The following is a 13,660-nucleotide window of genomic DNA, read 5'->3' as shown; positions in this document are numbered from 1 at the left end:
ATGTTGGTTTGAATCGTATCAGAGATTCGATGGGGAACCCTTTGAAGACGAAGCCATGTTGAAAAGAAAAAGAAAATGCCGCCCAATACTAATTTGATTACATAAGGGTTTTAATATGATTGGGCTCTATCTATACATTAGCTCCCTCCCTCATATTGGGCCTTGAATAAGATGAAATATGTAGTTGGACTTGGAATTACATGATTTTTAATAAAGAAAACAAAAGTACGAAACTTATATTACAAGTGTGTTAATTAAATACATGAAAAAGTCAAGAAGTGACAAAAAAAGGCACCTTGTTCATGTGATCTTCTTAAATTAGTGTGTATATATATATATATATTCATACATATCAATCGTTAATTCGCTCCTTGCAACTTAAAGAAACAAACAACACGACGAAATGACAAGTGATGATAAATTTAAAAGAATGAATTAAATGAAATAATGTGAATTGAAGTGTGTCCCGTTTGGACCGTCGGATCAAGTGAAACTCCATAGCTGAATATCAGCATCGTCGTACAAGTCATCCATCGTCGTCGTCTTCGAGCTATTTAAATGTGAAGAATAATCAAAGGGAGCTCTGTTGGTGAAGAACATCTCATTGTGATCAAATCCATACCATGACGGATCCATTAATGACACGTGTTCGTTGTAGTCCGTAAGAGATTCCATCAACGATACCAAATCGCCATCATCATCATTATGATGACCACCATCATCTGGTGGGGAAGATGCAGCTGAAGAAGAAGGAGATGGATGGTGGTGGATTCTGTCATCATGATCATGGTGATGAGATTCCATCAACGGTACCAAGTCACCATCATCATCATTATGGTGAGGTGGAGAAGATGCAGCTGAAGAAGAAGGAGATGGATGATGATGGAGTCCATCATCACGATCATCATCGGAGGGAGAGGCAAAAGGGTCAGAAGAGAAGGAGTTAGCGGCTTGAGCGGCGACCTTTTGGATGGATTTGGGGGACAGAAGGGTCTTTTCATCGATGTTCATAAGAAAAGGAGAATTGGTGGTGATGTGAGGAAAGTTGAGATTGGCTTTAGGTCCCTTAAGACACAAGAGAGCAGCGTCGTAAGCCCTAGCAGCTGCCTCTGCGGTCGAGTAAGAACCTAACCAGATTCTTGTCTTTTTATTTGGTGCCCTGATTTCAGTAACCCATGATCCCCAACTTCTCATCCTTACTCCCTTGTACTTCTTTATCTTGTTCTTACTAGATTGATGATGATGTAGTTTCGATGACGAAGAGGTAGAAGATGATGAAGAATGAGAGAGTGAAGATATTGAGGAAGTAGTGACTTGGATCTTGAGTTCTTGTTTCACCATTGAGTAATGTTGTTATTGATGTTTGAATAAGAGAAAAGTATTTTGGATGGCAAATAATGTCAAGGATATGAGATTATATATAGCACGGACTTGATGATACGGGGAATTGAGTGAGAGGAGGGGGGGACAATAATGGCTTATTTTATAAATTTAAAAGTGGTCAAATGAAATAGTATCGTTTTTGTGTATGAATGTGACGTTTTTGGTGCATGACAGGTGTTTTTAAAATTAGTATTTTTCACCCGCATAATCACAAAATGGATATGTCAGATTTTGTTTCTTATGTATATATAGTTAGTAGCTATATATTCCTAATTTATATAAAGATGTTTTAGATAGATGATCAAGGAGATGAATCTCAAACTAACTTATGAGATATGTAAAACACTAAATGATTTCTTTATGTAAAGCGTTTAGAATTCGGACGATGACTTAGATCAAAGGAGATATTCTCCACCACTTGAACGCCGGAGTAACATTCGAATCCGTTCTTTATTACGTTTGAAGGTTAACTTATATTTATAGGCGTGAAAGTAACCAACAAGGCAACAACTAACCATTATATGGAATTTATATATTTTAAAAGTATAACATCAAAAGTAAATAAAAAATCTATCTGATGAGTGTACAGCTAGCTGTACGGAAGCCACTTGGTGGGGAAATCAAGGTTTAGTAATTTTGAGGTTGAGATCGAATTTTTAAAGGTAAAAAGAAAAAAAAAATTATATTTTGATGACTTAGATAGATAGCTATCACTTTCCGAAATTGCGAATTACAGCTGCATTTGAACCTGTCAAATCCTACGATATTTCGAGGAAAGAGACCCTTCAAACCTGCTCATTAGTCTATGTTTTGTTTTATTTTGGTTAATATTAAACGAGTTAATTTAGATGACGTGTTTTTAATCAGTTGGTATTAGTAGTAAAAAGTCCGAATATAACATGCAGAAGAATGCTAATTATATAATATTATGATTTAATCAGATAAACCATGCATTATCAGATTAAGAGGGTTTCATCAAAATTTATGTGACATCTTTGGTCTATATCTAATGTTTTATTGTAGTAAGTAGTAACTCACACTTAAACAAATTGTGTTTATCTATCTTTTACCCTTTAAAAAGAATTATAGACTTTGTTTTATAGACATCTATTAGTTTGACTATAGGCTAAATAGTAAATTGTAAACTTTGTTTTTAAATACCTCTATTGAGAGAATAATAAAATATAATAAAAAATGAAAATCAAAAGGGAAGAAAATACATAGGATTCTGATATGGAGGGACAAGGGGAGGCAGTTTCATGAAGTAGCATGTGAGGTCTCTCAAACAAAAATGATAAACTAAAATAAACCTAAACATGAATTTAAGCAAAAATATATATGTCTTTGTAGTTTGTACTATCAAACATTAAGATATTTGTTGATAAACTGATATTATGTGTTTATTATTAAATTAGTTATAATGGAAAATGGAAACGCGCAGCCAAATAGTGAAGACTGAAGTAAGTGAATCACTTAACAAAAACAGCTGTTTACACTCTGTCTCGCTACTGCACAAAACCGCGTTTTTTTCTTATTTTATATTTTAGTTTAGATAAACAATATCATACGTTCCCCACACTTATAACACACACACCCATAGAAAACGAACTGTAAATAGTAAACCTTGATATATGTCAAAATGTTGATACAATTGATATGAGTACAACCACTTATACTACTTTGCTTTGTTGAATTATAATATTTTCAGAAAGAAAAAAGACGCGAAACAAAGTTACGTGGGATTAGAGATTGAAGAGGGATCATGTGGTTTATATCATACTTAAGTCTACTTTTAATTTAACTTCCCCCTTTACTCTTTTACATACGATGAAGCCGTTTTGTGGGCTTTGAGGAGATTCTCCACGTCGAATCTTAGTTAAACCACACATATATAGATTTGCTAATTTTATACTAAAACAACCAAATCTCCATATTGCATTTATATATAATTACATAACAACCATACAAATGAAGGGATTTGTAACTATGTACTTAGTTAGTAGTTTCATTTCGTTGGTGTGAATCAATAACTAGAAATACTCAGTCGATCAAGTCGACGCTTATCGACATTAAGAGTTTATTAAAAAAAAAACATTTCGGATATTTCAAATAGAGCTCCAATCTAACTTTATCAATAAAAGTCCTATAATGACTGCATGAACATTTCTAAATAGTTTAATTTAGATTTTCTGGTTTAGAAGCCTCTCGATACTAAAAAATAAATGTTAGATAGATACCACAATAATATATATGCATGCACTACCACAATAATATATATGCAATGCATGCATGTGAAAATATGGAGATGTGTAGATAGATACTAAAGCAAGATAATGATTTCAAAAGAAGCATGTGTATTTCGGCAAAAAAGCCAAAACAAACCTTATATAGAACTTTAAGACACGCAAGAGAGCACATGACGATCGAAGGAGTTGAGAGATGGGCATGTTCTTTTTGGGGACAGCCTTGACTTTCTCACATAGCCTTGAGAGCTTATGAGACTTGTCTTCGCTTAGGACATTTCACACTTTGGTCTTAAGCAAACCCTTAAAGGTCAAACAGAGGCAATTTTTGTCAGCTTTACAGCCCCAAAATATTCCTTTTTTCTTTTTTTTTGGTAATAAAGCATCTCGAGGCTTCTACCATTGTCAAAAATCATAATATACGGTTTTGGCAATGAAGTTTTAAAATATCATCCAAGTCACATGAAAATAAGAAAATTATCCTGGTGAAGCGGTTTCCCATACTAGTGGCCAGCTTCTCTGGCACCGTACCCCCTCCGTACTTTCCCAACAACTAAACAAAGAGATGGCGTGGCCCTTAACATTTACAAATACAATTATCTTTACAATATCTTTAGTTACCTCTGAAGTCTGAATATAATATATGGATAGATTACAGATAGGTGCATTTAATTTATCATGGATAAACTGGTACGATGGTACGGACTTTTGGCGTAAGAAATTTCGAAGAAGGTGCAAAATAAGTCACGTAGGGCCAGGGCCGGCCCAGAGGGGAAGAGGGGAAGCAACCTAAGCCAGCGCTTAGAGTTCCAAATTTTTTTCTTTTTTTTTCCTTTAGTAATTAAGGCATTTTTCGAAGTTTTATTTAAGTAAGTCTGTAGAAAAATGTTCAATTTTATAGAAATATATAGATTTTTGCTTGAAAAAAATTAGGATTTAGCATGAATTTGGGTAAAAAATTTCAACTTATAGTGTGAATCTATTAAAAAGAATGTCCAAAATTTTTTTCCTTTAATATAAGGGGTACAAACAAAAAATTATTTTAAGGCCTCTAAACCGGATTGTACGTAGGACACCTGATAATACTGGACGGGCATTGTGTAGGACTGAGGTAGTTATGCAAATTAAATTTTCAGAATCGAGATTTTTTCGATTTGTTGAAATTAAATATGTGCGCTACATGTTTTTGTTTGGAGCAATTTCTAGGAAAGTGAAGATAACTGGGTTTCATCATTATGGGGATGCTCGTACATTAAGTAGGTTCAACTACCTATATCCTATTTATTTGTTTCACTTTTTAAAGTTAAGTTTCAACAAAATTATATAGTAGTTTAATTATAAGAAAATCGATGGCGTACAAAAAAGTTGAGAAAATATAGAATGTACAAAATGAATAAAATGTATACAATATTTTTGCTCGACGAGTAAGTACTATGAAAATTCGAATTAATGATATATTTATTGTAAAATTAGAGATATTCGAAAAATGTATTCTCTTGTATTATTAATGATTCAATCGAATAGTACATTATATAGTAAAGGATAAAACTCTAAGTACAATGGGATTCCTAAACCGACTTAAAATAAGAGAAGAGGGCCAATGGGCCTAATGGACTTGGACATGTGTATGGACCGGTTATGGGGATCCATTCCAAGTGATTTACAATACTCCCCCTTGGATGACATAACCGTGCAAATGCTAAGAGATCACCGTAATACGCTTGGGGATGCTGCTTCATTAAAACCTTACCAGGAAAACCCATTGGAACAAAACCATGGTGAAGGAAAAAGAGTACATCACGTATTACTCCCCCTGTTCCAAGCATCACTAGAAGTCCTTAAGTCTCTGCATCCCAATCTGGTGCGTGAGCTTCTTGAATGTTGATGTCGGTAATGATTTGGTGAAGAGATCGGCTGAATTGTCGCAAGATGGAACTTGCACCACTTGAACTTCTCCGGTCTTTTGTAGTTCATGTGTGAAGAAGAACTTAGGTAAAATGTGCTTCGTCCGATCTCTCTTAATGTAACCTTCCTTGAGTTGTGCGATGCAGGCGGTGTTGTCTTCATACAAGATAGTTGGTCCCTTGTCATCGGCCATGCCATAATATGATCGGATGTGTTGTGTCATGGACCTCAACTAAACACACTCATGGCTGACTTCATGCATAGCCAAAATCTCTGCATGATTAGATGATGTGGCCGCTATGGTTTGCTTCATCGAACGCCACGAAATTGCTGTACCACCGTGCGTAAACACATAGTCGGTTTGTGACCTAGCATTATGTGGGTCGGATAGATAACCTGCATCAGCAAAACCAACTAAACCTTCTTTGTTATAGTTAGTATAAAATAAACCCAAATCCAACGTTCCTTGTAGGTAACGCAATACATGTTTGATATCGTTCCAATGCCTTTGGGTCGGACAAGAACTAAATCTTGCTAGGAGGTTCACGGCAAAACAAATGTCTGGTCTAGTGTGGCTAGCCAAGAACATTAACGCTCTTATAGCACTAAAGTATGGTACTTAAGGACCGAGAATCTCTTCATCGTCCTTCTTTGGACCGAATGGATCACTGTCCAAATTTAGGCTTCTCACAACCATTGAGCTAGGCAATGGGTGAGCCTGGTCCATATTAAATCTCTTGAGTACCTTTTCAGTATATGCCATTTGATGCACAAGGATTCCATCATTTATGTACTCAAGCTGCAATCCCAAACAGAACTTAGTTTTACCTATGTCTTTCATTTCAAACTCTTTCTTGAGATATTCAACTGTTTGGACGATTTCCCCAGAGGTTCCTAGGATATTTAAATCATCCACATATACTGCTATGATTACAAACCCTTTGTTTGCAAACTTCTTTATAAAAATACATGGACTGATGGGATCATTCTTATAGCTTTTTTAGCTAGGTACTCACTTAGTCTATTGTACCACATACGCCCACTTTGTTTCAGTCCATAAAGAGATTTGTTTAGCGTTACGCAGTACTGTTCTCGAGAACACTCTTATCTTTGAGCTCAATATCCTCTGGTAATCTCATATAAAATTCATTATCCAGTGGACCATATAAATATGCGGCCACTACATCCATTAGCCGCAAATCATTTTTTTCTCTTATAGCCAGACTTATTAAAAATCTAAGTCATTGCATCCATCACAGGGGAGTATGTCTCCTCATAATCTATTCCTGGTCTTTGAGAGAATCCTTGTGCTACAAGCCGTGCCTTATATCTCACCATTTCATTATTCTCATTTCTCTTTCCAAAAAAGACCCATTTGTGTCCAACTGACTTTATATCGAATGGTGTCCTTAAGATCGGACCAAACACATTCTTTTTCTTAAATAAATTTAACTCCACGTCAATGGTTTCTTTCCATTTTAACCATTTTGAACTTTTAGTGCACTCTAATATGGACGTGGGTTCATGATCCTCATTTATTTCAAGTGCTACCTTGTATGCAAATATTTCATCGATATCGACATCTTTTCGGTTCCATTGAATTCCAGACATGATATAATTTATTGAGATCTCATTATTATCAATACCTTCAGGACATTGAGGTTCAGCGTCCCAAACCTCATTCGGTACCTTAGGATTTGCCGCAGACATGTCTATATTTTCCTTAACCTCGGTTTGATTTGCACCTTTCTTAGATTTCCGAGGGTTCTTATCTTTGGAACCTATTGGTCTACCACGTTTCAAACGTGCCTTAGAATCTGTAGCAACTTGATTGTGTTCCTTTTGAACATCAATACGTACTGATGCATTACAAGCTGATATGTACGATTTCATCTCTCTTTGGGTCAGCAAAGGAATCTGGCAATTGATTAGCTAGTTTTTGTAAATGTATAATCTTTTGGACCTCTGCCTCACATGCTAGAGTCCGAGGATCTTGACAATTTAAGGATGTTTGATTTCATGATAATTCTTTGACCAGCTTGTTTGTCTCTCCACCCAACATAGGAAATTCGGATTCAACAAACTGACAATCCGCGTATCTAGCCTTAAATAAATCACCCGTATTTGGCTCTAGATACTTAATAATGGTGGGAGAATCATATCCAATATATATTCCCATCCTCCTTTGAGGTCCTATCTTTGTTCTCTGTGATGGTGCAATCGGTACATAAACGGCACACCCGAATATTTTTAGATGGGATATGTCTGGCTCATGACCCGTTAGTAATTGGGATGACGAATAATTATGTTCACTAGATGGCCTGATGCGTATAAGCTCTGCTGCATGTAATATTGCGTGTCCCCAAGCCGACACAAGGAGCTTCGACCTCAAGGGTAATGGTCGAGCAATTAATTGAATACGTTTAATAAAAGATTCAGCTAATCCATTTTGTGTATGTACATGTGCCACGGGATGTTCCACACTTACCCCCATGGACATACAATAATCATTAAACGCTTGGGATGTAAATTCACCAGCATTGTCTAGACATATAATCTTAAGTGGAAAATCTGGAAAGTGGAAAATCTGGAAAGTGGGCTCGCAGACGTATGATCTGGGCCAGCAATCTAGCAAACGCAAGGTTTCTAGTTGATAATAAGCAAACATGCGACCATCTGGTCGATGCATCAATAAGGACCATGAAATATCTAAACGTCCCACAAGGTGGGTGTATTGGTCCACATATATCTCCTTGTATCCTTTCCAGAAAATTTAAAGTCTCTTTAGTGACTTTAACTGGTGATGGCCTTACAATGAGTTTCCCTTGTGCACATGCTACACACGTGAGATTTTTAGGGATAACTCGTCTCTCTTTAAGAGTGTGCCCATTTGAATTCATAATTAGCTTACGCATTATGTTAGAACCCGGATGGTCAAGCCGATCATGCCATAAAGTGAATTGTTCATTGAACATCTTGTTCATTGCCATATTAGCCTATATCATATTAATCTTAGCATGGTAAAGACCAGTGGATAATGCGGGTATAGTCTCTAAGACTTTCTTATGGCCTTGGGTGATTTCAGTAATATATAGGAACTCTTGGTTTCCTTCACCCTTAGTTTCTACATGTAAACCATTCAAACGAATGTCTTTGAAACTCAATAAGCTCCTTTTTGAGCTGGGTGAATATAAGGCATCACTTGTTTCAAGATGTGTACCATTAGGTAAAAGTATATGAGTCTGGTCGTAGCCTTCAATTAAGCTTGCTATACCCGCTATTGTGCTAATATTGACATTTTTCAGAATGAGATTATGCAAAATATCTCTTATGTTCTTGTCCTCAGCCATTTCTTAATATGGACAAGAATTATGTTTTAGACATAACAGAATAAAACAAACAAATATATATTGAAGGAAATAAAATAATTGAATTTAAACCAAAATTATAATCCAATAAAATTCAAAGCATAAAACATGGAAATTAAATCAAGACAATATTTAAATTTAATTATCCTCTCTTAGACAATCCGAAGTCTCATAATCCAATAGGTCATCATTCTCATGGTCGAAATCTTCTTCACCATTAAGAAGAACCAGGTTAGCTTCTGAATTTTTTTTCAAACTCTCTTGATAGAGATCAACAAGGTGCTTAGGTGTTCTGCATGTCTTTACCCATTGATTTTCCATACCACATCTATGACAAATGGATTTGTTCTTATGTTGCGGTTTGAAAATTCCGCGGCCTCTACCTCGACCACGACCGAAGCTTGATCGATTCCCACGACCATGACCATCATAATTATTTCCATGGTAATTGCCACGACCACCACGTCCTCTTTCACCACGGCCACGACTGTGATACTTGCTTCTATGGACGTAGTTAGACTCTTTAGTCTCTTTAGGCTCTTTCTTGGACATATCAACCTTGTGAGCTTCTGGTAATGGGGCAGTACCAGGAGCTCTCATTGCACTGTTCATTAGTAACAACTCATTGTTCTGCTCAGCAAGCAGCAAACAAGAGATTAGACTTGCATATGTCTTAAAACCCTTTTCACGATAATGTTGCTGAAGCAGTATGTTATTGGTGTGAAATGTTGAGAATGTTTTCTCTAGCAAGTCTTCCTCAGTAACCTCCTTACCACATAATTTCAAGATCGAGACTATCTTAAATAGCTCTGAATTATATTCTTCCACGGATTTAAAATCCTGGATTCTTAGATTTTTCTAATCAAATTGAGCCTTTGGTAGGAGCACCGTCTTTTGGTGTTCATATCTGTTTTTCAACTCTGTCCAAAGGTCAAGAGAATTCTCAATGGTAAGGTACTGGTTCTTGAGACTCTTAGCAAGATGATGGCGTATTAGCAAAATCGCCTTGTACCTACTCTTTTCAGTACAATCATTATCATCCTCAATGCACTCACATAGGTCCTTTGATTTCAGGGTAATTTTATTGTCCAATGCCCATTGTAAATAATTGTCTCCAGAGACATTAAGTGCAGCATATCGGAGATTTTCAATCTTGGACATCTATAAAATACAAAACATGCACCCGATTATTTTCATGCGGTATTTAAGACCGAAACATGCAATCGCTTTAGTCTAGGCCATACGGTATTTAAGACCGAACCATGCCAATTGTTTTGGATTATGCCATGCGGTATTTAAGACCGAACCATGGAATTAATTTCGTCTAGGCCATGCGGTATTTATGACCGAACCATGCCAATTTTAGTAAATAATTTCTTGTCTTTTAATATATAGTTTTTGTCTTTTAATGTATAGTTAATATGCATGAAACAATCCTAGACAAAAATATAATCTAGTATGGACAAGGAAATATGCAAATAATTTTAAGTTTTAAAGTTTTCTTTTTCTCTAGATAAGATTATTTCCTTTTTAGTTTAGTAAATTTTCCTATTCTGAATAGAATTAGGACAAGAGGTTTTAGGAAAAAAAATTTTCTAGCGTTTCGATTTTCAGTTCTTAGTTTTAGGGTTTCATGCAAGACAAAATTCCGATTTTAAGTTTCAATTTATGCAAGACATAGAATCAATCAAAACAATAACAATCAATCTTATCCTAAGCAATTTTAAACCTCATACAATCCGAATTTTAAAGTTTTAGGGTTTAGGGTTTCAAAGCTTAGGGTTTTGATTTGTTGATTGTGTAATTGTATATTTTAGGGTTCTAATATATTTAAGATCTGGTTCGATATATGTGTCCGATGAATTTGATTTATTTATCTTACACCATTTGGGGTTGACTGGAATTGATCCGGGAGCTAAAGACCTCAGATATATCTTGAGTTTGATCACGAACCTCGGACTAGTCACGAACAAAACTTGATCACGAACTTAGAACCGATCGCCGAGCTTGAATAATCACGAACTTGATCCGGTTGAGAGCTTGGACGAACAAAGGATGTTGTGCGGCTGCTTTAGGGTTTTAGGAATTTTTCTCAGTTGAAGTTTAGGGCAAACTCGTGCTGATAACGTGTTGTGAAAGTAGAAATATTCGACGGATGTATTCTCTTGTATTATTAATGATTCAATCGAATAATACATTATATAGTAAAAGATAAAATCCTAAGTATAATGAGATTCATAAATCAACTTAGAATAAGAGAAGAGGGCCAATAGATCTAATGGACTTGGACATGTGTATAGACTGGTTTATGGAGATCGACTCCAAGTAAATTACAACAATACTCGTATAATAAAGTTATTTCAAAACTAAAGTTGGGTTCTCTCTTCCGATTACATCCAAATAGTTTGCGTTGGGCTTTTAGAAGTAGATGTTCGTATTAAATATCTGAGATCCATACTACAACAGTGTGGGCCTCGTAGGCTTGATGAAGGTGTATTTAGATATATGCTAGTTAACACAATCACTAACCAAACAAGTGTTCAGGAGTTAAAAAAAAAACAAAGAACTAAGCCAATACCGAGATTGTTTTGCATTCAAACTAAGAACACAAAAAAGCAAGAAGCAATGGAGATGAGAAACGCAATGAATGAGTAATAGCTCGATGGACAAGAAGCAACAGAGATACTCCCGCCTGGACCGTTAGCTGGATTGCCCGGGATAGAACTGCTTGAAGGAACCGTAAGTCCTCTAGGTGAAGCCGCTGGTGCGGTTATGATTCCTCCACCAACAACATCATCATCAGAATCTGGCGGAGGTGAAGGTGAAGGTGAAGGCGAAGGTAAATACATCAGTTCCTTTGGAACACTATCAGGAGGGGCTATAAGCGGCGCTAATTGTTGCGGTCCTGCAAATTGTTTTTCCATTTGCATTCCAGTTAGAGACGAAGATGGCATTCATTGGGATTATGATAAGGCATTAGACAGTATACTTACCAGGACATCGTGGTTGAAGAGACATAGATAACCTGAAAAAACAACCCGAGAGAGATTGGTTACATAGTTTGTGATATTCGTTAGAAGGTGAAATAAGATGAGGAAAGAGTCATTACGTGGTCAAGATTGTGCCGCTAACGAAACCATTGTAACTACAAGTAGTAAGCTTACAACCAGAGCTACTCTGCTGTGAAGAGATGTTCCCGAGCATGAAGTTGCTGTTTCTACATCTCATACTGGAACAAGAGACTGCTAAAGAAGCAGGCTCACAATACATACTGTGATCACAACAATGCAAAAGATCATCAGCTAACTTGTCAAAACCGATTAAGAAAACACTTAAATAGCTTAATACCTGCGGCTTCCAAGTACACAACTACATTGTACACAGTGGCCTGCGGTGAGAGCATAGCTTCCATTTGGAATGATCAATCCGTAATCCGTAGCGTATTTGGGAAAATTTGAACTACAAGCTGACAAGTTTTGACACAAAACATTCAATATCTGCTAAAATCTGTACTATTAATCGGCAAATTTCTATACAAAGATTGAAACTTTATAACTCTTATACCATCGTACCTAGCAATGGGACAGCGAGGATATCACCAGGATTGATATCAGGAGCTCCCATGGCATTCACATTAGTTAAATCCGAAACACTAGTCGAGAATCTCTTAGCGATTCCAGCCATAGTATCAATACCCCTCACAACGTAAGATAGATAAAGCGCCGGAAGAGAATCATCAGTACCATTGAAGCAAGCACAAGGCAATGGAATCACAAGCTTTGTACCTACATCAAGAACCGAAAGGTCAGTGTCCGAATTCGCCACCTGAATCTGCTCGGGGGAGACAAGACCACCGTAAACAGAGTCAGCGATCGATCCAAGCGTGTCGGAAGTACGAGTCTTGTAATGAGTGGAGAGGGATTTCCTGATCCCGTCGACGCAGGAGCAAGTGATTGGGATCTTGAGGAAGAGCTTGGCGGGAAGGAGATGGTTCTCGACGTCTGGGTAAGAGATATCGATGGAGTTAGAGAGGAGCATTGAGACTGGGTCAACTTGGAAGAGAGAAGCGACTTCTGTGACTTTGAGGTCGGTGTAGAGCGTGTAGCCTAGCAATGAGTTGCAAGTGTCTTTGCTGGAGCAAGGCTCTATTGTGGATTTTGCAGTCGCCGTGGAGGCTAAGCTCGAAGCTAAAATTAGAAACAGAAACAAGGGTTTTTCTGGGTTCTTCTTCTTCTTCATATTCGATTTCGTCGCTTCTGAGTGAGTTCCCTTCACTCAACTTGGCTAGGGTTTCTAAGAATTTAGGTTCTTCTAGGGTTTTACAAAGTTTCCACTTTTTTTTTTTTTTTTTTTTTTTGTAGGGTTTCACACAATTTCTGGAAAATGCCAGTATCAGAAAAAAGCTTAGAAACAAGATTCCAGTTGTTCTTTTGAGTTTGAACTTTGAACAAAACTGAGAATCTATCTATCTTCTTTCTTTCTCTTCCAAGGAGAGAGAGAGAGAGAGTGGAAAAGTTAAAAAACTTTCTTTTTTTTTTGAAATAGTTAACAGCTGTGTGTGAGTGAGTGAGTTGCAGACAAAAGACAACGGTAGGAGATAACATCTTAGTCAATGACGGATTTACCCCTTAGGGTTTGACCCCACCGGTTTAAGGTACATCGTGGATTAATTCACCGGTTTAAGGATCATCATTGATAAAGTTCAATGAAATTACCAAATTTTCTTTTTTAATATAGAAAATTTATTGAAATTTAAGATAA

The 13,660-nt window shown here is 36.6% G+C and overlaps 1 protein-coding gene and 2 pseudogenes across 3 annotated transcripts; all 3 read right to left on the bottom strand.

The window, feature by feature from the left end:
• Positions 1 to 310: 310 nt before the first annotated feature.
• On the bottom strand, positions 311 to 1,436 carry LOC104702547 (ethylene-responsive transcription factor ERF013 pseudogene; annotated as a pseudogene). Its single transcript, XR_015562402.1, has one exon. The product of XR_015562402.1 is annotated as an ethylene-responsive transcription factor ERF013 pseudogene (transcript).
• Positions 1,437 to 9,037: 7,601 nt separating this feature from the next.
• Positions 9,038 to 10,060, bottom strand: LOC147941758 (uncharacterized; annotated as a pseudogene).
• Positions 10,061 to 11,315: 1,255 nt separating this feature from the next.
• Positions 11,316 to 13,475, bottom strand: LOC104702546 (lysM domain-containing GPI-anchored protein 3). 2 transcript variants are annotated; one of them, XM_010418415.3, is made up of 6 exons: positions 12,754 to 13,463; positions 12,472 to 12,684; positions 12,248 to 12,365; positions 12,009 to 12,170; positions 11,893 to 11,924; positions 11,316 to 11,804 (listed from the first exon to the last, which is right to left on the bottom strand). In XM_010418415.3, the coding sequence occupies exons 1-6, from the start codon at positions 13,136 to 13,138 to the stop codon at positions 11,494 to 11,496; spliced, it is 1,221 nt and encodes a 406-aa protein (XP_010416717.1). In that variant the 5' UTR covers positions 13,139 to 13,463; the 3' UTR covers positions 11,316 to 11,493. The 2 variants fall into 2 exon arrangements, with proteins under 2 accessions (XP_010416717.1, XP_010416716.1); XM_010418414.3 differs by having other exon boundaries at positions 12,472 to 13,475.
• Between the last annotated feature and the right edge of the window lie 185 nt (positions 13,476 to 13,660).

The sequence above is a fragment of the Camelina sativa genome, chromosome 7 (genome assembly GCF_030686135.1).
Source record: "Camelina sativa cultivar CO46 ecotype springtype chromosome 7, ASM3068613v1".
Classification (NCBI taxonomy): Eukaryota; Viridiplantae; Streptophyta; class Magnoliopsida; order Brassicales; family Brassicaceae; genus Camelina; species Camelina sativa.
The sequence above is the reverse complement of the archived record's forward strand: the minus strand, read 5'-3'. Positions and strand labels throughout refer to the sequence as shown.